We start from the raw sequence: 24,289 nt of genomic DNA, 5'->3' as shown, positions 1-24,289 counted from the left end.
CTTCTTTTGCATAAAAATTACACTTAAAAGAAACTAGAGCTCTTTGTATAATGGAGTGACACCAGCTGTGATGCCAGCGAGTTTTTATACGACAAAATCTGACTTGAACGTCACGTTTTTAAAGTTTTTTTTTCTCACACAGTCGGGACAGAATTGTGTCGACTAATTCTTTCCACAGATAGATAAAAAAAAATTTTTTAAAAACTGCTAAAGCTCTCAAAACTGCTGAAATATCTGCTTTATTATTTGTCACTAGAACCAGGTTTTTAACCCAGGCCATGTTGTCACACCTGATAACTGAAAACAAATGTACTGGGATAAGAATGTGTTTTTTTTAGTTGAAGCTGCAGAAGTTGCAAATAAATAAAGTGTTTGATAAACATTGCATGAGTAAATAATTGCAGATTTTTAGTAACATAATCAGGTTTTACTCACTACAGTAACATAAAATCCACATGAAAAGACATTTAAAGGCAGTAAAACCTGTTGAGAAAATACATGTGAGCGAATGAACTGAACCAAAGTTTTAAACAAGTTGCATATTTTTGAAAAACTATTTGAATTTACTGATGTATATGAAGAAAAGACAGATGAAGTCATCAAAAATGAGAGTATTCAATTTCGTTGGTGTAAGAAATCTGTGATAACTTCATCAGCAGGTGGCAATTTATTTTATTTTTTTCCTGAAATGTTATTTCTACAGCATCTAACAGCATCTAAAGCCCTTCCTCTGTATTTCCAGACAAATCCCCCCAGGTGACTATGTCACCAAGCCGGGGGATGCAGACTCTTTTTACAGTGACATGCCTCCGGGCGTCAGCACCAACTCCGGCTGCAGCTCCAAGAAGAGGTCAGCCTGCCTGTCCCACCTGCAGATTTGCACGCTGTCCTTCACTCCCTCCTTCCCATCCATTTCTCAGAACATCTCAGTGTTTGTCTTCAGGTGTGCCATTTCATCATCACTCATTCATAAGCTGGAAACTGTGTGTGGGTGGGTGGCATTTTCCAAGTCGCTGATGTAGATCTCTTCTCAGATCACCCCCTCATGGCTTTAAACCAGGGGTGTCCAATCCTGGTCCTGGAGGGCCACTATCCTGCCTGTTTTAGGTGTTTCCCTAATTTGACACACCTGATTTGAGTGACTGAGTGATTAACAGGCTTCTGCCGAACTTGAAGACCTGCTGAAGAGCAGGGGAACAACTAAAACCTGCAGGATGGTGGCGCTCCAGGACCAGGATTGGACACCACTGCTTTAAACCTTTTACTCTGAATATCTAATCCAAATAACCAAAATGTGTGAGCATTTTGGCATTTTGGCAATGAAGAACTGAGCGGCTGACGGCTCTCAGTTCCTCACATCGTGACATATTCAGCTATCATGTTAGTGCATCATGGCTCCATTGCCTCCATTTACCTTCCGCTTGTTTTTACAAATGCAGTTGACTTGATGAATGAATGAATAGGCGCTGATAAACTGTTTTATTGTTGCTGTGTGCATAGATCTAACGGCCTGTCTCATTCGTGGAGTGAGAGAATCCCGGACGCCAAACACATCACTGACATCTGTGAAAACGGGAGGCCGCGGAGCAACTCGTGGCAAGGTGACACACAGCGCGTGTGTGTGTGTGAGGAGATGTTTCTTCTGGGCTAAAGATTTAAACTGTTACCCATCTTGTTCACTTAACATCCTGATCATTGCTGTGATTTGAAGCAACGTGGCTTAAAAGCTTTATAGAAGCCAAATTATTCAGTAAAATTAAACGGTCCTTCCTTGAAGGAATGGATAGTTTCACCCTCTGCCCTTCATGCCAGAGCCTTAAACTAAGATCGTTTTATGTGAAGAAATGACAGAGTTACAGTCGTTTTGGTCAAACATAGGTAAAAGTGTTATGTGCGACGTCTCAAAATAATACGAGGTGTCGCTCATGTGTATCTGTTGTGAATTACTCTCAGTTGCTAACACTTTAAATTTTAAATCAATATGTGTAAAATTGACAGAGTTATAGCCATTTCTGTGTTGGCTAAGGTTAATTAGCTGTGGTGGCCATTTTGAATTGAATTTACTTCAAAAGTTAGTCAATTGTAGATGTATATCCAATGATTACTTCCTGGAAGTTTCATTCAAATCCATCCAGTGGTTCACGAGATATTTTGTTAACAGACAGACAAACACATCAAACTTAATCATAAAGATGATTATAAGTTGTATTTTGCTATAGTTGCTGCTGAACTGCCTGATTTCTGTCTTTGGGGAACAAACTCACTGCGGCTCTGTTTTCTTGCGTTATTAAACACTTCAGATGCTTTCTCTTGTGTATGTGTTTGACGCCGTATGAAGCGTGTGGTAAATTAAACTTTCTCTTCAGGAAACCTGAGCGGAAATCGGAAGAAGCTGAAAGGGAAGAAGTTCCGCGCTCGCTCCAACTCCACGGAGTAAGTTTCTAACCCTCGTGTTTGTACGCACAATCTGTGGAAAGTTTGAAACTAACTTATATAGATTTTTTTCAAAAAAAGATACCGTATGTTTGTCATTATTATTTATTTTATACTTTTTACGTCAATAAATCCAACAAAAAGACCAAAAGAATTCATTAGGCACCTACTGGATTCCACTGAATGGTTTAGTTTCATGAAAATATTACAAGTTTGTGTAGAAACAATGAGCAAATATTGTAGCTGTAGGATGATTTAGTAAATTATTGGTGAGTTTTAATTTGTTTAATTTGTAAAGACTCAAAATGATCCACAGCGTCTGTGTTCAGGTTCTGACAACCAAAACTGGTCTTTAAATCAGATTTGTTGGCAACGTTTGAAAGATTATTGTCAGCTTTATCCTTTAAAGTTGAAATGCAGGAAACCTTTGTATCAAATACAGAACTGTGCAAAAGTCTAAAGCTGCTTCTCAGTTTCTTTATGTTTTGCTCCGAGGGGGACAGATTTTCTTGTTTTCTGTATCAAAAGTTCTTCAGGCTTTCTGAAGATCTCGGTCTTCGGCTTCTTTTTTCTACTAATTTTTTGTCCTTGTACCTGACCACTTTCAGAGGATTTGTCTTGTTTGTTTTTAGGCTGTTTGACTCTGACCTACAACCCATTCAGGCGTATAAAAAAACAGCTAAACTCGAGGGATGAAACGGTTGTGTCGACACATAACTAACCAGTTAGCAAAGAGACGGTTTTAAATTGGATCTTTGAGCACTTTGTTACAAGCAGCCTGTCACAAAGACACAGTTTGAGCCTGTGTTTTACATTATTCTATAAAAAAAGACAACGAGATAACGCAGTTTGACATGTAAAATAGTATTTTAGCATCAACACGGTAATTCTCAAAGAGCTTTTAGCTGAAAACTACCTGAAGTGGATGATCAAATGAAGGATGATGCATTTTTCAGGTCTTTCTTGAATTTTTTTGATCTTAAAAACATGACTTTAAGATACTGATCATCTGCTTTAGATGTATTTTTAAGGTCTGACACGTCTTTTGTCCTCCACTTGTTCATTTTAGTACTTTTTTTTTTAAGCACTCACTGAACAATGTGCTGTCATGTTCAGGTGAAAAATCAGCCAAAGTGCAAAGGAAAGATCTTCAGAAAGCCTGAAAAACTATCGATGGAGACCACTTTAGAAGGTTACAAAAAGGTCCGGCTGCTTGGAAGTAAAATCTGAAGGAATTGGGGGCGGTTTAAAACTTTTGCACCGTACTGAAGCTCCATAAGTCCCATTGAGCTGAGCCTCATGGGTCACGTGACGCAGAGATCCCATCAGGTTTCTTCTCGGTGGGAACTATGAGGCTGAGCAGCATCTGAAACCTTCCTCTGAGCCTGTGAATAAATGCATCTCTGCTTGTTGACTGCGAACAAACGAAGAGCAGCGTGCGTTGGCCTCCCCCCCAGCCTGCCGTGTTTTTGTTTGTCTGTTTTTGTTCGGAGGGCCTTTTTGTTTTGCACATGAGGTAGTCTGTAGCGCTCCTGTTGTCGTAATGAGCATGTTATGACTGAGAGAAGCTTGGAATGACGCGCGACCAAAGCTGAGCCTGAAACGCACAACACAGCTGTCTGTCCGTGGTCGCCGTTTCCATCTGAAAGCACACGCAGGTCTGTCCGCCATCGCCACCATTTTCTCTACTGCACCGTGTTCAGAATGTCTTTGCTCTGCTCTGCTCTCCTAAAGTATTTCCTCTTCCTCTCTCCAGTCCTCCCTCACTCGCTAATTTGTGGAAAATTTCATTTCTTTCTTTCCTTTTTCTCTCTTCTCCCTCCCTCCCCTTCCTCTCCTTGTGTTGTGTCCATGAACTCCCACAGGTATTTAACCCCTCGCTCCAAAACAGAGTTTTATGATGTAACTAAATGGGTAGAAGATGTGAATAGAAACACTCAAGGACCTTTCCTTAGGTATTACCTCAGTCCCTGTCCTGTAACCCACACGCTTGTTTAAAGTTCCCCTCACTTTTTGTTTTGATTTCCGGTCAGATTTAGAGCTGTCCCGGCGTTTTTTTCTGCAGAGGGTTTCGAGTTTACAGGGAAACGGGTGGAAGAAGCTGGCATGTTGCAGCGTGGGGTTCTCAGAAAGGGTCAAAGAACAATGAAGAAAATATTCTTCTTTAATTGTTTCCAGTGTCAGAGAAGACTTTTTCCTCTTTTTCTTTTTAGCATCTCCTTTTTATTTGCAAATCTTTATTTTCTGCTTCACTGCACTGACTAAAAAAATGAAACAACGAAGAGCTTTTACTGCCTGTGCCAGTGTTCTAACTTCAATGCAGTCATTTTACTCCTAATTTTCCTTATTCCCTTCTTTTGCTCCCTTTCTTCCCTCAGTCTCTTGTTGCCTCTGCATGTTCAGTGTTGTCCTTTCAGTAAGTGTCTGTGCACCTGCCCCGCGTCGCTCCACGCGTCCTCACCTGCACCGGTCTGATGTCGGCGCCGAGCCAGGCGTCTCTGGCTGACGCTCCGACATCATCGCTGTGCTGTTGTGGGTCGACTCTCCGAATCGTGCTCCGGGTCTATAGATCAATCCAGCAGTCAGCACTGGAAACTATAGACCTGCTCTGTGTTAAAACATCCAACAGATAGAAAGAATGGAGAGATGTGGAGCCTGGTGGCAAAACCGATCGGTACCAATGATTTCAGTAAATCGGCTCGTCCAGAAACCTTTGAGACCAGAATGTTTCATTGGATCATCTACTGCACATGCCTTCAAAAGTAAGAGTTAGTACATGACCCTGGAACAACCAGCTCCACTCTGTCCAGCTCTTTTGCCTTTAGGATCACCACACTGCAGGCGGTTTGTATGTTCGAGCTGCATATGAGGCAGCTTCTCTCTCCCTTTGAGTCTCGCTGCAGTGGTGTTTGAAAGTTGCTAAATGTTTTATTAATCTCTAGGTTCCTGCTCAGATATGAGCCGAAACATCGCTGGATTTAGAGGGCCTAAAAGTAGTCAAAGAAAACCAAATAAAACAGAAATATTACATGTAAGGAATTAATAATTAAGGGAAAACAAAATATATAAGTATCTGTGGGTGGCAAAGGTATGTGGAACTGCTTCATTCATGTGCTTCCATAAATTTTCTATTGAATTAAAGGGATATTTCCTTAGTCTGGTCAAATCTAATCACTTCTAAAACGGGGTTCTTGATTAGTTTTTCCTTCACTCTTATATTTTTCTACTATATGCCACTAGAAAATCAGAACATCTTAAAAAAACTTGCTATGGAAGCTCCTTATTGAAACAGATTTTTTTTAATGAGGAGTTTGTAATCTTTTGGAGTTTTGCTTTCAAAGAGTTCCTCCTGTGTAACCCAATACGTTTTTCATGGGTCACAGCTGTTAAAAATAAAAATTACCCACTTCCAATTGAACTTAATTTAAAATCACTCCTTGCATACTTTTGCCACTCAAAAATCTGTTTTGTTACATCAGTTTGTCAATCGCCAGTATAATCGTTTTTTTGTTTAGTCTGATTCTACTTTTATAATTTGTGTGAAAATCCAGTGATGTTTTAGGTCATATTTATACAGAAGCAAAAAATAAAAATCTCATTTAAAAACCTTGAAGCTCTGCTGTATGTTGTTCTTTCCCAGCTCTGGTCTGGTCTGCCACCAGAAATACTACAATCACTGATCCCAGCGTTCGTTTTGTAATCAAACTGATTGATCCAATCGAGCAGCTGAAGGTATATTTTCTTTAGAAACACTTACTAAAAATCCTGAAAGTTGCAGAGAACTATGACGGCAGCTGGGAATGACCAAGGTTGCTCTTTAGAGCCAAGCTTTAGTTGCCTGTAACGCAGAACAATGAGGGCTTTTAAGAGCAACTTCTCTCTCTGAGAAGGTAAAACTGGAGCAGCTCAAGGAGGATGTTGCCCAAAGTCACAGATCTAAAATTAGCTCAGCGTTCTGCATCGACCTCAATTACCTATCTGTGTCTTCGGTCAGCTCGGTCGTGCGCCGGCTAAAAAGGAGAGGGCAGAAGTTGAACAGTGTCGCCTCCTCTCTCCTCCTCAGGACACTGTCCCCTGCCAAGTCTCCCACCTCCTCCACAGGATCGATCGCGTCCAGCAGGAGATACCCGTACCCGATGCCTCCGCTGCCAGACGACCAGAGGAAAGCCAACAGGCAGAGCGCCCGGGCAAGTCTCAGCCAGAAACACTCTTTATGTAAAACTAAACTATAATGTCAATAACATCACCGTGGAGCTTAATGTGAGCCTGAACGGGAGCTGGTTCGGAGTCACAGGTCCACTGATCACTTTGAGAGTTTCATTTAAAACCATCCAGTGATTCGTGAGATATTTTGCTAACAGCCGGACAGACAAATTAACACACACACACACACACACTGACAGACACAGGCAGTTTCATGATTTCTTATCTTTCCTGGTGGTGGCCGATTATTATTGTTCATAGTTTCTCCACTTAATGATTCTAAGCTAAATTCACGCTTCCGAAATGAACTAGTTCTCGTTCATTTTTCAGTTTTTCAAGAGACTCTTCTAGAAAACTTTTAAGTGTCGATCGATATTGTCTAGCTTCACCGTCTAGAAAAGGAAAAAAAATATATATTTTTGCCAGTTTATTTACATCTGCTCTCCTCTTTACCTTTCTCTGTGCTCACATATTGTGTGTTTAATTGTTGGCCAAAATCTCAAAGTTTAAAGTTTTGACAATTGTCCCATTAAGTACAGAACTGAAGATGTGTCGTAAAGGTGGAAAGGTCAATTAAGTGGTGATCTTCAAAACACGCCGCATCATCAACCTTGAGTCATTATGGTTTGTAACATGAACTACTTTATCACCACAAGCGTTATGCTCTGCTTTAATAAAATCCTGGCACTAATGTCCAAACCTCATGGGGAAATATCACAACTAAGGTTTGTCCTAAAAGTATTTCACGTTACAGCGACGGTTCAGTAGAAAGTTGTTCCATTATCTCTGAAATGAGTCGCGCTCAGTTCAAGTTCATCAGGTAAAAACAGACTTAAGTTTAAAGTTTACAAAAAAACATAAACGCCACTAATGGACAAGCTCATTTGCATACATGTGACTATTGTAATCCTTACAGTAGATTGTACTGAATAATAAACATGTAGTTTGTAAGTTTAATTACACCATTCTGAACCATAAAGGTTAATTGTGTTATTAGATAACTAAGAACACATTTTATTTTTGTGAGAATCGTGATTTAAAAGGCTAGTGGTTTTCTGTTAGTGTTATATTTTTTAAAATATGCACAGTACTAGTAATATTAGTCATAAATAAACAGACAGACTATCATATGACAGATGATAAAATGTCTTTTTTTTGTGTTTTTCTCTCCAGCTGTGGGAGACCTCAATATAACACCAATCTCACCCAGTCTGCAAAAGCCCCTAAAGAACTACACGTCTCTTCTTTTCTATGAATGGAGAAATGAAACAAAACGGACTCTTAAGCTACTAAAGAGAAAGCATGAGGCCCACCCCCCACTCCAATGGACGGGAAGTCGAGGTTTGTTTGGAGGTCGTCTCTTACTGACGGTGTCTCTACAGGACGAGGAGAAACCAGCTCCACGTTCATTTCAGAGCATCTGGAGCTCAGAAACGGCTGCCGCTTTTAGCTTAAGCCTCATAAATAGGACTGGAAACCCCCACTACTCTAACACACACACACACACACACACACACTTTTCTTTCGCTCAGCTCTCGTCCAACCCGAGGAGGCAGGACTGGTAGATCTTTCCGCACAGACGGATTTCTGTTGGATCACCTTCGATGTGAATCACTGTAGAAAGTCCAACACTGTATGCATGGGACAACCCCGTTTATCAGCTGCTTCCTCCCGCTGAGAAAAGCAGCAGTCTGATCCGAAAGAATAGCATGCAAAAGAGAGAGAGATAGAGAGAGAGAGAGAGAGAGGAGTGATTTTATATTTTCTGAAGACCTCCTCTCCTCTGACAGTAACCCTCGTATCGCCATTTATAGTACGCAACTCTCGACTCGGAGCCCTCCTGTCCTCCTCTCACTTTGCTCATGTGTTCCTGTAAATATGTACAGTAAAATACACAGAGTGAGTTTCTGCTCTTATTTTGAGAGACAACCCCATGGAGAGAATTCTCTGCTCTCTTTTTTTTGTGTGTGCTGTAGACAGAAGCAGATGTCTGTAGATAAATATAAAAGAAACCCTGCAGTCATTCTCCTGTCAGGGCTACTATTTTTTTATTTTTTTTTCTTGTCTGCATTATTTTCCCTTCTGGCTTTCCTGCTCTGCCACATCGACCTTTATAGCTTTCTTCATCAACAGCAGAATGTGTCTTTTTATATTATCTTAGCGTCATTTTCATCCGTGTCTGTGAGACGATGTCTAGTAATGACTGTGGCCCATTTCCAGTATTATTTTAGCCAAGTTCAGATAGTTTTTACGTGCCATTTCCGAGTGAGGTGAATGGACCGAGACGCGCCTAACGTAGTTATTGTAGATGTACCGCTCGTTTACTCATGATGTTTTTGGAAATTCCCCCAACGTTTTGCGTCCTGCATTTAGGCGTTTGAGACCAACGTGCTGCCTCGAAGACGTAGAGGTGCATGTGGCTGTGAGACCTCGGGCGGAAAATCTGGAAAAACGTGATTGTTAAATGTGCATTTTGGGTTTAGCTGTGAAGATTGAGATGTTTAGCCTTGTAAATGATGCTGTACAGTGCTTGCTGTTTGAGCTTGTGGAGACCAACAGCATGACAGTCCTTTAACAAATTTCATCCCTGGTCGGCTACTTGTGGGACCATAACAAGAAACGAGCACGTCACTGGAAGGTCTTTACCCCCGTCACTGCATCTGCTGTCTGTCTGAGACGGTTTGTGAACCATAGACGCCGTTCGTTAGGACAGGAGGTCACGGGGGGTTAAATTAACAGGAGCAGGGCTGTGCTTTGGTCACAATGGTGCAGCTGTTTAAGGTGGACGTCAGGCAGTAACGACTCGTTGCTCTGCCTTGTGTAGAATATTGTCTTAAAGGGGTGGCTCGGATCTTCTGAAGTGGGGTTTTGTGGAAGCGTTATGAACAGTTAACGTCTTATCTGTTGTACATTGCTCATTTTGGGAGAAATGTTTAAATCTGACCAGACTGATGAACCAACAGCTGGTCAGAGTGGAGTTAAGACCAAAGTGGATTTCTGCCATCTTGAAACAACTTCATCTTCAAAAATGTAAAAGTAGTTCATTTTAAAAACCAAACAAAACAACTAATTTAATCAACTTTGCATTACACAGTTATTTAGATAGAATTCAGCAGTTATTTGCAAACAAAAACAGCGTCAGCAGCAGCTAGCTGCAGCACTTCCTGTGCAGCCTGGAGTACTTCCTGCAGGAACGTCACATTTCTGCAAAAATGACCATGCCGTGGGAAATCGATGCCCAAGTAAAGGTTTATAGAATAAGACTCACATAAACCACTACCAAATGTTTGAGTTGGAGGTTTTTTGCGATCCACTTTGTTCCTGCCTTTGCTCCGGTTAGCCGTTAGCTCCTTTAATTTGTTCAGAAAAATGGATTCCTTTTGTGCTCGTCATTTAAAATGTCAAAATTGGAAAAAAAAAAAAAAATCTACTGGATTGCCCCCTAAAGTCTGGATTCCTGCTCAGAATGTCGGAGAGTCCTGATCTTCGTCTAAGTCGCAGATGAAAAGTGGCGACAGCCGCAGTAATAACCCATTCATCATCTCTTCTGTCAGTCTGTAACCCATTAAAACTGCTACTCATACGACTTCACAACCTCTATTAGGAACGTGACGTCAGCTTGGATTGCTAATACTAGTTAGCCTGGTTAATGAGAGCAACTATTAGCAAGTCCTCTGATTTTCCCAGTTGAAACTGGAACACAGTAAAGTTTAAAGCAACAAATCTGAAATAAATGAAACAGAATTAACCTTTATTTCTCCAAACTGAGGTCATTAAAATAGATATCTACAGCAGGTAAGATAGTAATTGCTCATAACCTCACCACTGAACCTTATTCAAAAGATTTTAGCTATCCTTTTTTTTTAAAGCTCCAAGTTTGTGTTTCTGTTCCGGTGTGCACACTTTTACATCTGTAACTCAAATATGCATTAGACCTGTACAGATAAAGCTATCCTCACAATATTGGACTAATACTGCTTACAGTATCTTTTTTTATTAAGTCCCTTTGTAATGTTCACATTTTTTCTCAGAAATTATGTAAAGCAACTGTCCAACTGGTAATTAAGTGCTTTACTGTAATTATATTATTTTGTCCGACGTTTCGCTGCAGTCTTTTTCCTGGGCTAACACAGGCTGAAGGGAGCATCGTCCGAAGAGCTCCCGAGTCGTGTTTTAACACGACAGTACTGTGCTACGACGAGACTTTTGCTCGGGTGTCCTGGACTTTGCACTGCACAACATTCCGAGCACTGTCCACGAGGGATTGGGACGGTGCAGGCTGCAGAGATGTCCTCAAAGGAAACCCGTCTGCCGTTTCTGCCTGCACATACAGCTGCACCGACCACTCCGGTTAACGTCCCTGCAGATGAGCTGTCTGACGTCGTCTCCGGTCGAAAACTTGAATGTATTTGTGTACTCTCTCGTCCTGCCAGACTCATCATCCCTCGACTCCAGGAACACTGCAGATTTCCTTTTTTTTTTTTTAAAAAAACAAACTTTTACCTGTGTGCTGTACAGACTATTGATGCAAAAATCAACCCACTTTTTTTTTTTTTTCCTCTTAATCATTCAGTATTGTAATATATTTAATATAAAATAAAACTTTCATCAACACATCTACTGTGATATTTTAAGAGACTTTTAACACTACTTTTTTTATTATTATTATTTACAAAAATGCACTATAAATACACAGAAAACCTGACTTTCATTCAAAGTAAATGAGCTCATTTTATGGACTGAGCATCAGCCAAACGTGATAAAAGGGTCCTGATGAAGCTCGAGGGTTTCCATTACCATTAATGTTCCTCTCAGGATGACTCTTCCCACCTTCACAGGTCAAAGACTTGGTACTGTTTTAGCAATGTGAACACCGGTCATTTGTTACCGCCCGCTGCACGCGTCAGATCGTGTCCTCGATCGGGATCTCAGTTCCTGCAGCTTCTTTTGATGGATGGCGTTAGTTTCCATGGTGGCATGCTCATCAAGAGACTGACGAATACACGTCTTCAGATGGTCGATACCCAACCCAGTGATGGCAGAAACAGGCACCACGTCTCTGAAGGTCAGGTAATTCTTTGGTATCATGTCATCGGGCAGCAAATCCGTAAACTCTGCAGAAAATAAAGAAGAACAGCATAGCTGAAGTTAGACATTTAACACAACAGCCTAATGCGCAAAACGTTTCTGTTAGGACGCTTTATTTTGTTGTTTTAAGTGTTTGCTGTTGACTTTTGGTTCAAAGTTTAACTCTTATTTCAGCTTTCTTCAATACAGACGAGATTTTCTACCATCTGACTTCACTTCTGTATCATAAAAACGTATAACACTAATAGGAATCTACAAAACATACTATATATGAAGAATTATAAGTGCAGATATTTTTTGTTCTTTTTATAGACCGTCTTAGTATCTTACATATTTGGATGGAAATGTGAAGTGCAAGGGGCCTTTTACTGAGCTGCAACCTCCATCTTTGCTACTAGATGTCAATACATCCTTTAACCTGCTCCTATAAGAAGGTGATTCACAATCCTGGTCTTTCATGATTCAAATGAATAAATTCTCATCAACTTGTCATAAATTTCAGAAGACATTTGGTAACGAACTCTAAATTTAAATTGTGTTTAAAACTTGCAGGGCAGTAGGTCCCAAAAATCCAGATTGAGGAAAACAATGTGTCAAACTGTAGTTTAATTGCTCAAGTAAGGGAAAAAGATCAGCGTTTGCCCATTTTTGAGGCATTGCTTGTACATATAGGTGCAGGGTTCTAGTTTTTTGAGCAGAGGTGATCAATAAATTTAACACCAAACAAATAAAACTCACGTTCTGGGTTTTGTAGTTGTTCTTTCAGCTCAGACAGTTTGTCCTCAGCGCCAGGCAGATCCATTTTATTTACCGCCAACAACGCAGGCTTTGACATAAGCTCCTCTTTGTACAACTCCAACTCCTTCATGGAGAAATGAGAGAGGAGACGAAGGAGGAGGACAGTTCGGGAGGTTTAAAAAAAGAAGTTCTTTCGAGGTCAGCGCGTTATATTTGACAACAGTGAAAACTATTAGAGCAAAGAGCAACAAGGATCAGAAAGAATGTGACACCATGATTAAACATTTCACAGCGTCAGCCTTACCTTGGTGAGAAGCTGCACAGCTTCGAAGGCTGACCTGAACGGCGTTTTACTTGCCAGCTGAAAACCGTGAACGTCTACCTGCATTCACACAAATAACCAAAAACTAAAAGCTTCCACAGTCATAACGTCATAAAGTTGAACAAAGCACATTCAGACGTATTTAAGCGTCTGTTCTTTCTGTCACTACAGACCACAAACAGCAGCTGCTTGGTCCTCTCCACGTGCTTCAGGAACTTGTGGCCCATGCCTTTGTTCATGTGAGCCCCCTCGATCAGCCCTGGGAGATCGGCAACAGAGATCTATAGAAATAAAAACCATTAAAACACAAATGAATGAAGGGAACTGACAAATAATAAACTACATAAATACGCTGGAAGGGCTAATATGCAATCCCATACTTGCTTATAATCTGGATACATCAGTTTACCGATCTCAGGCCTCAAAGTTGTGACTGTAAAATACACAGAAAGGGATTTAGAAAGAGAAGAGAATGACTGAGCTCTGACATGCTGTTTTATTACGTTCTTACAAGCGTAGCTGGCAATCTGAGGTGTGGCATTAGACAAGGCTGTGAGGAGAGAGGATTTTCCTGCGTTTGGAAACCTGATGGAGATTTAACGAAACACAACCAACAAACGTCAGGTGGCATGTGAGGCTTCGGCTGGAATCAGCTCGTTTGTGTGCATTTCTGCTCACCCCACAAGGCCAAAATCGGCAATAAGTTTCAGGTCCAGCCTGATGTGTTTAGCCTTGCCTCTCTGAGGCTTAAACGCAGAGTGAAAAGTGCCCCCGGATCCTCCTCTTGCCACCATCACACGATCGCCCAGATCATTCAGGTCACCTTGTAAAAACACAGTTGAGAAAACCTGTTTTACACCAACACTTAAACACTTCGATAATATTAATAAATAGAAAACAAAACATGGAAGATTTCTGACATACCAATTATACTGCCATCATCTGTAGTAACAGTAATACCAACAGGAGCACAGATTTCCTTGTCGGCCCCTTTCGCTCCCTTCAAAGCCCGGACACTGTTAACGAAACCCAAACATTTCTGACCAAGAAAACCACTTAAAGTTATCCGATAAGTGCAAAGAAAGTCAGTGAATGAGCAGTGAAATTTAAACCCAAGGCTGTTTTTGGAGGTACCAACCTACTGTTTTCTCCTGGTCCAGCTATGAAACGTCTCATCGGGTAAGCGTCCTTGATCTTCTTTAAGGATATGTTTTTTGTCGCCACGACCCAAACGTCTCCCCCGTTCCCTCCTTGACCCCCGAGACGAGGCAAACCCATTCCACCGCCGCCTCCACGGGCGTACAGGCGAAGATTGTCTATAAAGTTTCCATACTGTAAGAAAAAGGGGGGGGGGGATCGTCTCACTTGAGAGTGTTTGGATATATTTATGGTATTCATAATTTTATTCAGATCAGATTAGATACATTAGTCCCGAGTTTAAAACAAACACATCTTTTTGGAAAATATTGCCAGATTGATCCATGTACCAGCAGTGCCCCAGAGTAACTCAACAACCACAGATCAGATATTTAATAACCAACAGGTTTACTAGTGCCTCAGTGTTGTGCATTGCAATAAACTGAAACAAAAAAGAAGAAAGGTGCTGGAAATTTTATATGTATACTGTCTTTTTTTCACCTCTTCAAACTAAAATGTGTAAATTATTATTATTAACTATTCTTTGTGATTGTATGTTCCACACTGAAACTTTAATGACTAGTTGTTGACAACTTTGTGTTCCTGCAGGAAAATCTGATTTGCCCTTTAAAGAGGTTTAAGTTTGCAGACCAAATGTATTGTTAAACTGAGCAAATATGAAACTGTAATTTGAAAAAAACCAGCAGCTTTCGTACTAAATAATTCAAGCCCTCAAATGCCATTTCAGGTTTATATTTTACGTATGCCAAACAAAATATACTGACGTTAAACAAAATGTTTTCAAAAGCACAAATATGCTTGTTTTATGGCAACATCTTCTGATTGCTAGCTTGCGTGCTATTATTAAATGGTTTTAAATCATCCAAATTCACTGATTTAATTTCACGCTACAAAACTGCTGACATATTTATTTACCTTCCGGAAGCAAATCCTACTGATATGGACCATTTTAAACGACGTTTCTGTCCACTTTTCTTGTTTATCGCCAATGCTAACTGTTAGCCGACATGTGTAGTAAAGGACGGAGAAAGACCGGAAGTTGATTGCTCTTTCCGCTCATTGGGTAAAAATCTCAAGAGGCGGGACTTTGCTGGAGTACACTGCTATGATTGGCTACTAGGACTTGAGCGTCACTCCCAGAGAAAACATGACTGCTGTTATAAACGTCATTGCAGTCTTTGTAAATTTTGCAGCCTTATTATTTGTGATGAGACATCATGAAATAGTTTTTGCTTATATATAAATTACCAATTTTATGTTTGTTTACTATGTAAGACTAATTGTATGGTTTTATAGGTTGTCAATATATATATTAAAACTCAAATTAATTTGAAATGCTCTTGTTGAAATGTAAGAGTTAATGTAAATGCAATATGGACAATGCTAAGTAAAATAAATATGTTTTGGGGCTTGTTCTCCATGGAGTTAAAATTAAACATGTAGTATAGCTACATATCTACAGTATCATTTCCCTAAATTACGAAGGATAAAAGTTGGTTAGTATTGTATAATTCAAAATTAAAACTTAAAGGAAAAAACAAAACATTTTCATAAGCATCTCTTGGGCTCCTTGCTTGAAGAAAGAGTTTTTTCTTGTTTTCTGCTGGAGGAAGCTAGTTCAAATTGCAGGAGAAAAAAATACCCTAAACTATCTCAGCTGTTTTCTAATACCATTATCATTTAATTGAACAACTCAAAAATGTAATATTTGAATATGCCTACAGGAAATCATGCCAAAGTCTTGCCAAAAGTTTATATTTTTAATGGCATGATGGTGTTGAAAAACAACAATGTGATGAAGCAAAAATAGTTTTACAAGAATGTGAACAAATAAAGAGAATTTGGGAAGAGCCAAGTTCATTTTATTTATAAGGAAACTTTCATACAGGAAACATAAACTCAAGGTGCTCAAGATTTCCGTTCCCTCGCAATAGTTTTTTTAGAGTTGGTCATGGCGTGAAGACGCCAACAGAACCAGCTATGATTATTAAATAATTACTCATGTGTTTGTTTCATAAATATCCCTCTAAGAAAATGTAAAGATGTGAGGCAATAATGTTAACTTCCTGCCTCACAGCTGTGTTCTCCAGTTCAGTTAATTGGGTTCATCATGACTTTCAAGGCCCTTCTTACGATTTTCTGTATGTTCTTACACTTTTGTTTGTGAAATTACTTTTTGCTATACACTATGAATTAATAAAGAACTAGAAAACTTGTTCTCAAAACTGTGGGTTGAAGCTGCTCAGGAAGTTGAAACCTTCACAAAGCAATCAAAGTCAATATGGCCATTGAATTATAATTAAAAGGTAAGATAGTAGAAACTGAACATGGCAAAAAATACCCTAGAGGTGGCAGCATTGGACCAGAAATGACAAAACAGAAGTCCTTTGATTTGTCTTGTAACAAAATTGTAAAAGGTGAAGTTAGAAAACCTGAAAACAGCTCTGAACACAATAAAGAGAAACTGAATCCCAATAATGTGCCTTCAGCTAGCCCACCATGAAACACACATCTGAAGAGAAACATGTCTTTGTTTCTGATAAAAACAGTGTTTATGATAAAGACATGTTTCATACCACATATAACAAGATGCATCTTCAGGAATCGGGCTGATCAAGAACACAGTATGTCTGAGGAGAACCATTTATTTACAATAAACATTAACTGTGAGTACCTGAGTTCAAACATACACATGAATATGATGATAAAAAAAAAAATCCCTTCTCACCCTCCGCAGGTGGTCTCTTTTTCTTTCCCTGAGCTCGGGTCCTCTACCAGAGGCCTGGGAGCTTGAGGGTTCTGCGCAGTATCTTGGCTGTGCCTAGAACTGCACATTTCTGGACTGAGATGTCTGATGTTGTTCCTGGGGTCTGTATATCTGATGATATATATATATATATATATATATATATATATAAATCAAGGGAAGACAACAACATTATTTTTTTCCGGACGTATCAATTATGGGGAGATGTAAAAAAAAGGGGGGGGGGGTACTCCAAAAAGTACCAAAATGCCAGCTAAAAGTAGCAAAAAGCTATTTAAAAACAACCAAATGCTGGTATGGTTGCTTAAATCCAAAAGCTGTAAAAGGCTAGCTAAAAGGTAAATACTGGCTAAAAGCTAAACATAGCAAAACAGTTAAAAGCTAAAAGCAGTAAAAAGGTAGCTAAAAAGTATAGCTAAAAGCTAAATGCAGTAGATCAATAGTTAAAAGCAAAAATCAGTAAAGGCTATCAAGATAAAGTAGCTAAAGACTAGATAAAAGTAACAGAATTGTAGCTAAAAGTAACCTAAGAAGACAAAAACAGAGCAAGTGTGCTGAAGTAGATTTTTTAAAAATAATGTATTTTTAAGAAATAAAGATATTTTGATTGATTTATATGGGAAAAATATTTGTGAATAAAGCTGAATATTTTTTTAAAAAACCCAAAAGGTCCTGAATGAGCTGGTCGTTCTGATATATGAATGGGTTAATCTGCACAAAGTATACAGGAAAAACAAAACAAATAAACAACAATGTGTCTCATCAGTCAGTGCAGAGGCTTCATTTGGCTTCAGAATTGTTCCTGTTTGTAACATTCAGCTGGGATGGAGGAGCGGGCTTGTTGAGGACATGTTTCCATCAGCTCTCGTGTTTCGGGCCTCTCCAGCTGGGTGTCAGACAGGATGCTGCCTGAGAGGATGCTGACTGACAGGATGCTGACTGAGATGCTCTGATCTCTCCGCGGGAACGCGCCTCGCCGCCTGTCGCGCGCACCGAGATGCGCATGTGACGAGGAGGAGAGAGGAGACGCAGGATGCTGCCGCTCGACTCCGTCCGCACTCCGACGCCGAGAAGCCGAGAGGATCTGCTGCTTTAGAGGCGAAACTTCCAGGCTGATCAGACCTGAACGCACCGGATTTAACCGTGCTGAGGTGAGCGTGTGTGTGCGTGTGATGAGAGGGAGAGGTTGGCTTTTATCTCATTCAAGACCTCAGACAGTTGGATGGGTCCTCCCACCGCTCTCTGTCTATTTATACGGTTTCAACGCTGCCGGGGGTCATGAGAACAGGAGTCCACTGGGGGGACAGAGAGAGAGAAATCTCAGCACGGTAAGAGCTCCTGGTCCTGGCAGAGTGGCTTATTTTGTGGATGAATGTGAGCTTGCCCTGGAATTTAAAGAAAAAAAAATGATGCAATGATGGAGCAGCTATGTGGCAGCACGTGCTCCTTAATGGAGCCGAGACTGCGCGGAGTCCAGAGTAGTGAGGCGATTTAAACCTGCGTGGGTCTGAGAGGATGCTGAGGATGACGATGCTCTGCATCCTTCATCTGCGGGATCGGCCAGACCAAGAAAAAAAAAAAAAAAGAAGAGTCGAATTTTGTAACCGACCTGGAAACTGCTGCTTTACAAATGTTCCCAAGCTGCAAAGAGATGGAGCTAAAACAATGAACTTAGAGTAAGAAAAAAATATTCTAGCCTAATAAAAATCACATGATTTCTGGATTATAATAGGACCACCTCAGAAGGAGTTTACCACAAAGTTTAAGTAGTTTTCCACATTTCCCCCCCACAAAACCACTTTGCTCTAGAAAACCTTTGCAAAATCACACATACAGGTGAGTTAAAGAGCAACAAATAAATAGATCCAAGTTAACCGAGAAGTTGGATTCAGAGCTTTCTGTTAAGATGTTGGCTTTTACTGTCAGTTTATGTATCTGTCTGGTAAAGATTTCTCCACGTGCACTTAAAAAAACTGTTTTTTCTCTCAGAAATGATACAAGCTTCATTTTAAAACTAAATGTTTTAAAAATAATAAAATTAATGACAGAGATTAGAGCTCAAAGATATGAAAAACAGAACATGATGCACACGGGGCAGATGTTGCATCATTTTGTTTTTTAACACTGTTTTAAGGTGTTTGATGCAATAACTGCAAGAATCCTTACCCAGACTAAAAGATACCACTGCAAGGCTTTGGTTTGCATGTTCAAAAGAAGTGAATAATAACTTGTTTACAAAATGAGATACGCCCAACCAAATGTCATGAGAACATTTGAGCCGACAGGTCTAACCATGGAGATATCAGCTGTATAAACACAGCATTTTATTTCATTGTTTTCACCAGCTTTTTATGGCGTCAGGTGTAAGAAATGTGGAAAAAAAGAGCAGCAAAAATGTTTTTTTCTTTTATTTCCCAACCAGGTTTTTAAATGTGCCCAGTGGCATGGAAATACCAGTGTCCGCCTGCCAACTGGGGGGCAAGTTACGCTCCCAACAGTGCATGCAATGTGTGGAATCCTTTTTGCTTTGACCGAAAAGTGTAAACAAGCCGGCGCAGACAAGTGATTGGCTTACAGACACAGGTCAGACAGCAGGAGGGAGGGCTGGCGGGGATGTGCTCATGATGTGAGGCGAACCGCGTAGAAACTTTTTAGAGTTTTAAAGAAACTGCAGCTAAAGTTTTGGGGGTGTAAGACCAAGGCAGCGTGGGTAGTGTTTCTGTTGGTCTAAATGTGGGGCAGATGGGAAATGTTTGCTGCATTGGTGGGTAAATTTATTTATTCACTTTTTTTTTTTTTTTGGCGGGAGTTTTTTTTTTTGTGGGTGGTTTCTGTCTGCCAGCATGCCAGGACCACATTCTCACCCTGCCGCCACTGAAAGGAAAAAAGGGGCGGCAAAGACATAAACAGGCCCAGTGGGATTAGGGCCCACTCGGAGGAATGATCAGGGGGGATTTGCTGCCCGGCGGGCACACAATGGCACTGCCTTGTCGCACACAAACGCACACCCCACATTCTGTACGGCAACATTTCACAACAGGTCCGAGCCTACATGAATCTATAAAGAACATCCTTTTGTTTCGGGGGCGGGTTACCAGAGGCTAGCGGCGTTACCACGGGCCATCGGTGAAGGGACAAGCGGGTGTGTGGACATTGGTGGAAAAAAAAACCCCTGTGGGCGTGTTGTGTTTTGGCGGGGGCTGGGGGTGTTGGGGTATCCACGTGTCTGAAGCCCCAGACAGACAGGGAGGGTCACGGCTGTGTGTGGAAGCACAATAACAACATGAATGAAGGGTTTTCTCCCCCGCCCCCGCCCCCCTCGCTGTGCATGTTTCTGAGTCAGCTGGTGATGTGGATGGAGACAGGATCTAAGCTGAGACAACAACACTGGCAGACAAAGACAGTTAGCCGGTTTGAACTTGTTCAGTCCGACCCAGGAGCAGGGAGATAATGGGGAACAAAGCACTGATGAGACTTAAATTGAATATTCCATGAGTGCTCACTGGAATTTCTGGAACTTTCTCCGTGTTCCTCCACAGTGCCGGCTCTGGCCCAGGCTGCAGCCATGCCTCTTCTGGAAGAAACCACTCTGCCGCAAGAGCACCTGCCTACTCTACCTGTGGTTATCATAGGTAAACCTTAATGCCTTGCTCTGCTCACCTTTAATAGCGCTACATCCTTCCCCAATCTTGTACCCATTTTTAAATCTCAAAGGCACTCTTTTCTGCTTAACTTGTGATGCTGTTCTGGAATGTCCCTTGTTTTTAGGCAACGGGCCATCGGGTATTTGTCTGTCTTACCTGCTGAGTGGATACAAGCCTTACTTAGACACTGCAACTGTCCACCCAAATTCAATTCTGTACAGAAAACTGCAGGAGGCCAAGCACCTCCCCATCACCGAACAGGTACCAAAACACTCTCAGGCTCACCTCAAGTTTATCTAAACTTGACACTAAGGTCTAACAATAACTATTTCTTTTGGCAGGATTTGGAATATTTGAGCGAAGGGCTCGAAGGGCGGTCAAGGAATCCCGTGGCTGTGCTATTTGATACGCTGCTACACCCCAATGCTGACTTTGGGTACGAGTTCCCGCCCGTACTTCAGTGGAGGAGAGACAAGAAGCAGCACATCCCACATCTGGTCCTGGGGAAGGGAACGCCAGGGGGTGCTTGGCATGTAAGCTGCAGAGTTTCACCTGTAACAGCCTTCATCTGCTAACTTATGTCGACCAATTTGTTCTCTTCTCTGACATTGTTTGGTCTACCTGTTCAGGCAATGGAGGGCTCCATGCTGACTATTAGTCTTGGCATCTGGATGGAGCTTCCAGGAGTCAACTACAGAGATTTGACCAATGAGAAACGCAGGTAAAAAGACTAACTCAAGAGAGATGTTTGTTTTCCATCAGTCTATTTCCGTACGACTGTTTCTCATCCTCTCGTCTGCTTTTAAGGGATGTAACAAGTGACAGAGCCACCCCGGAGGAGATCTCATCCTATTATCGTGACTACGTGAAGCTGAAGGGTCTTCAGAAAAGTTTTATTGACAACACATACGTGACCTCCGTTCAGAAACTCTGCCGGGGGCACGAGGTGAAAGGTCTGGAAAAAGGGCACACTGATAAAGGAGACGAAGGGGTGGGGAATGGTGGGAATGGGAGCTTTGAGGAAAACGGGAAGGATTGCGTAAAGAGTGGCGGAGGGGGCACTCTCTGGGAAGTAAGGGGGTATCGGCAGGTTCAGAATGACACTCATGTCCCCTTCTCTCTGTTTGCTGAGAATGTAGTCCTGGCCACTGGTGCGTCCGATTCCCCAGTTCGGTTAGGCGCAGACGGGGAGGATCTGCCTTTTGTTTTCCACAGCATCTCCAACCTGGGCTTGGCTGTCAGCCAGAGAAAACTGGACGCGAACTCTGATCCGATTTTAATTGTAGGTGCTGGTTTAAGTGCTGCTGATGCAGTCCTGTGTGCCTGTAACAGCAACATTAGAGTGCTGCATGTTTTCCGGAAGAGTTTAGACAACCCAGACCTCATCTTTAAGCAGCTGCCCATGACCCTGTACCCAGAATACCACAAGGTGTACAACATGATGTGTTCGCAGACCTACACAAACATGGCTCCTTCGTCTGCTCCCAACAGACCCCAGGCAGTCAGCATTGCCTCCTCAGTTTGTGCTAAGATGTGCCCCAAACCCCAGCTTCCTGCAGGCAACACCCCTGGAGGTGCCAAGGTCAGCCTCTTCCCCGACTACACCAGTTTCCCCGAGCACTGCGTGGTGTCGTTCCAGTCCGACATGAAGTGTTTGCTGCAGGGCAACAACTCCCTAAAGGCGTTCAAGATCTCCATGGCCCTGGTGCTGATCGGGACCAACCCAAACTTGTTTTTCTTGAAAGACCAAGGCCAGTACTTGGGTCAGGATCCGACAAGGCCGATCTCCTGCAAGCAAAACCTCATCGACATCAACCCTTACACTTTTGAGTGCATCAAGGAGCCGGGGCTGTTCGCCATGGGACCGTTGGTGGGAGACAACTTTGTTCGCTTTTTAAAGGGCGGCGCACTGGGGATCACTTCCTGTCTGCTGAAGAGACTCAAGAAGAGAGAAAAGCTCATCACTAACGGAGGGAATAACTTCATTTGAAAACTCGATGGAGGCAGTCCGGTCTTAGGACACCGATTTGAAATACTTCGTTAGGGTAAACTGGGAAAACAGGTTTTTAATATGCTTTCATCGTGAATGCGTTTTATCATCCAAGCTTAGGCAGTTTAGAAAACCAAAAAGACAATGGATGTACACTAATTAGTTTCTAATGAAACAAACAAACAACAACAACAGCTTTCAGGAGTCTTGTCTGACTTTATATGAAGTCTTCTTATGTCCAAGCTACTGTGTGCCAATGTTTTATGGTCAGTCTGTAATCTTTTAACAGTACGAGACCATATTTTCATCAGGGTTATTTATTCATTCACCACGTGTCTTCAGTGGCTCTACCAACAACATTCAGTTGCTTCAGATTCTTTTCACTTTTATTTTTTAGGGGTAACGCTCAAAGATTAAGGCCAATGTCATTACTTCAGGCCATAGTTTCAGTCAGATCAGTGATGTCCCTTAAACAACACGACTTAAAAAACATATCAGCTCACTGTAACTCAATCAACAACAGTCTTTGTCACAAACAGGAGCTTTATTTCAGAACCTTTGAGCCACAATTTTAATGCTAAAATGTCTTAATGTTTCCGATTACTGAGCCAGTTCTTTTTATTCCAAAATGGCCTCATTTTAGCTGCCGATGTAGACGGCTGCAGCCAGTTTAGTGAATCTGACCCCACTGCTTTGGTGATACTGCTACTAAAATGGATTTCTATGCAAACAGTATCACTCGCTAACCCAGTCTTGGAATTCCACTTCCACTTTTACTGTCTGGGTCTAAGAAGCGTGGCAAAAAAAATGGGTCATTCTGGTGTTTAATTGTATTTGTGGTCACAGAGTGGGAAAATTCTCAGATAATGTAGTGATTAGAAGTCGTTTAATTAAACTCTTTTTTTTTAAATTCTCAAGTTTATTTCTACAAAAACTTCAGAAATCATCAACCCAGGTTTCCAGTTATTTTCACCATAGAGATAAATTTATACAAAATATAATGTGCAAAAACTGATGAGCCTGAAACATCAGGCATCAATTTGACCCTTTAACTTTAGAGAATAATCACAAATGATAAAATCAGTTAACGGTCGAGATTTCACGATTACAGGACAGTCCAGATTTTTATTATAGTTTTGAACAGAAACAGTTTAAGCTTGAGTTAATCTAAGCCTATCTAGACACGAAGGAAAGCTTTAAAATGCAGCCAAAATCATGTGTAAAATATTATTTTGATCACACTAGTCTAACAAAACAAGATCTAACAGCTGCTTTCGTTAAACTAATAATGTAGCCATGTGATAGTTTCTAACGACACGTTTCTTTGTTTCTGAGATACACACAAACGAAGCTGTCGCAGGTGACTTTGCTTTTAGACGCAGCTCTACTAAACATTTATACATCTCCGCATTTCGCCGCGCTCCAGCCGTTCTGCGAAGTGCCAAAAACAGCTTGGATGTGTGACTTGAGGCGACAGCGACATTACATTTTTGTGTTTCTGCAACAAGTGTTTTCTGCAAAAACTGGAACGCCATATTCAAACTTTTTTTTTATGTGTGCCACTCATTCAAAGCTTTACTTACTTACAGTGTAACTGAAAACTTTTATTTTTGTTATCTTAAAACACGAGTCATTAATGGAAGCACTATATTATTAAGTAACATGTCGTGTAGTCATAACCCTTTTTCCACTAACAAAAAAAAAACAAAAAAACTCACACCCACTATATAAGCTTTAGGTTTTGGTTATCATAACTGACTAGAGAGTGTTGTTAATTTCAGCCAAGTTATATATCTCAGTGTTTCGTTTTCTTTTTCTACTGGGTTTTGAATGTTGTTTTGATATAAAAGATTAAATATATGCATGTAGGCATGAGCCATAGCCTGGCAGACAGCTGCTGATTAAAGGCGAGCGGAAAACATGGGAAGAGTTAAAACTGGACGATT

At 41.1% G+C, this 24,289-nt stretch overlaps 3 protein-coding genes across 5 annotated transcripts in view; 2 read left to right on the top strand and 1 right to left on the bottom strand.

Annotated features, from left to right (window-relative positions):
* adam22 (ADAM metallopeptidase domain 22) overlaps positions 1-11,250 on the top strand; it is a 67,982-nt gene extending 56,732 nt beyond the window's left edge. The window contains exons 27-31 of one of the 3 annotated variants that reach the window (XM_017425013.3): positions 743-943; positions 1,501-1,601; positions 2,367-2,433; positions 6,497-6,620; positions 7,810-11,250. In XM_017425013.3, the coding sequence (XP_017280502.1) occupies positions 743-943; positions 1,501-1,601; positions 2,367-2,433; positions 6,497-6,620; positions 7,810-7,830 (514 nt within the window). In that variant the 3' untranslated portion in view covers positions 7,831-11,250. Of the gene's footprint in view, positions 1-742; positions 944-1,500; positions 1,602-2,366; positions 2,438-6,496; positions 6,621-7,809 lie in introns of those variants that run through there. The other 2 variants (XM_017425014.3, XM_037980203.1) reach the window with 2 other exon arrangements.
* Positions 10,765-14,986, bottom strand: gtpbp10 (GTP-binding protein 10 (putative)). The gene is made up of 10 exons (XM_017424950.3): positions 14,858-14,986; positions 13,923-14,116; positions 13,709-13,800; positions 13,463-13,607; positions 13,296-13,369; positions 13,165-13,217; positions 12,958-13,065; positions 12,767-12,844; positions 12,463-12,586; positions 10,765-11,750 (listed from the first exon to the last, which is right to left on the bottom strand). Exons 1-10 carry the CDS (start codon positions 14,888-14,890, stop codon positions 11,521-11,523), a joined length of 1,131 nt encoding a protein of 376 aa, XP_017280439.1. The 5' UTR covers positions 14,891-14,986; the 3' UTR covers positions 10,765-11,520.
* A 2,764-nt stretch (positions 14,987-17,750) lies between these two features.
* On the top strand, positions 17,751-24,157 carry osgin2 (oxidative stress induced growth inhibitor family member 2). Its single transcript, XM_017425106.3, has 6 exons — positions 17,751-17,860; positions 20,249-20,341; positions 20,478-20,614; positions 20,695-20,886; positions 20,983-21,074; positions 21,161-24,157. Exons 2-6 carry the CDS (start codon positions 20,275-20,277, stop codon positions 22,341-22,343), a joined length of 1,671 nt encoding a protein of 556 aa, XP_017280595.1. The 5' UTR covers positions 17,751-17,860; positions 20,249-20,274; the 3' UTR covers positions 22,344-24,157.
* Positions 24,158-24,289: the final 132 nt, after the last annotated feature.

Source organism: Kryptolebias marmoratus, linkage group LG16, assembly GCF_001649575.2.
Source record: "Kryptolebias marmoratus isolate JLee-2015 linkage group LG16, ASM164957v2, whole genome shotgun sequence".
Taxonomy (NCBI): Eukaryota; Metazoa; Chordata; class Actinopteri; order Cyprinodontiformes; family Rivulidae; genus Kryptolebias; species Kryptolebias marmoratus.
The sequence above is the reverse complement of the archived record's forward strand: the minus strand, read 5'-3'. Positions and strand labels throughout refer to the sequence as shown.

Excerpts from the sequence above, each read along its gene's own strand:
- gtpbp10 (XM_017424950.3), bottom strand. The coding sequence starts at position 14,890 with ATGGTCCATATCAGTAGGATTTGCTTCCGGAAG. Across the intron at positions 14,117-14,857 it reads GTAGGATTTGCTTCCGGAAG|TATGGAAACTTTATAGACAA; the intron begins GTAAATAAATAT and ends TTTTTCTTACAG. Across the intron at positions 12,587-12,766 it reads CTGTGCAGCTTCTCACCAAG|GAGTTGGAGTTGTACAAAGA; the intron begins GTAAGGCTGACG and ends TTCTCCATGAAG.
- osgin2 (XM_017425106.3), top strand. The coding sequence starts at position 20,275 with ATGCCTCTTCTGGAAGAAACCACTCTGCCGCAAGAGCACCTGCCTACT. Across the intron at positions 20,615-20,694 it reads ACCTCCCCATCACCGAACAG|GATTTGGAATATTTGAGCGA; the intron begins GTACCAAAACAC and ends TTCTTTTGGCAG. Across the intron at positions 20,887-20,982 it reads CGCCAGGGGGTGCTTGGCAT|GCAATGGAGGGCTCCATGCT; the intron begins GTAAGCTGCAGA and ends CTACCTGTTCAG.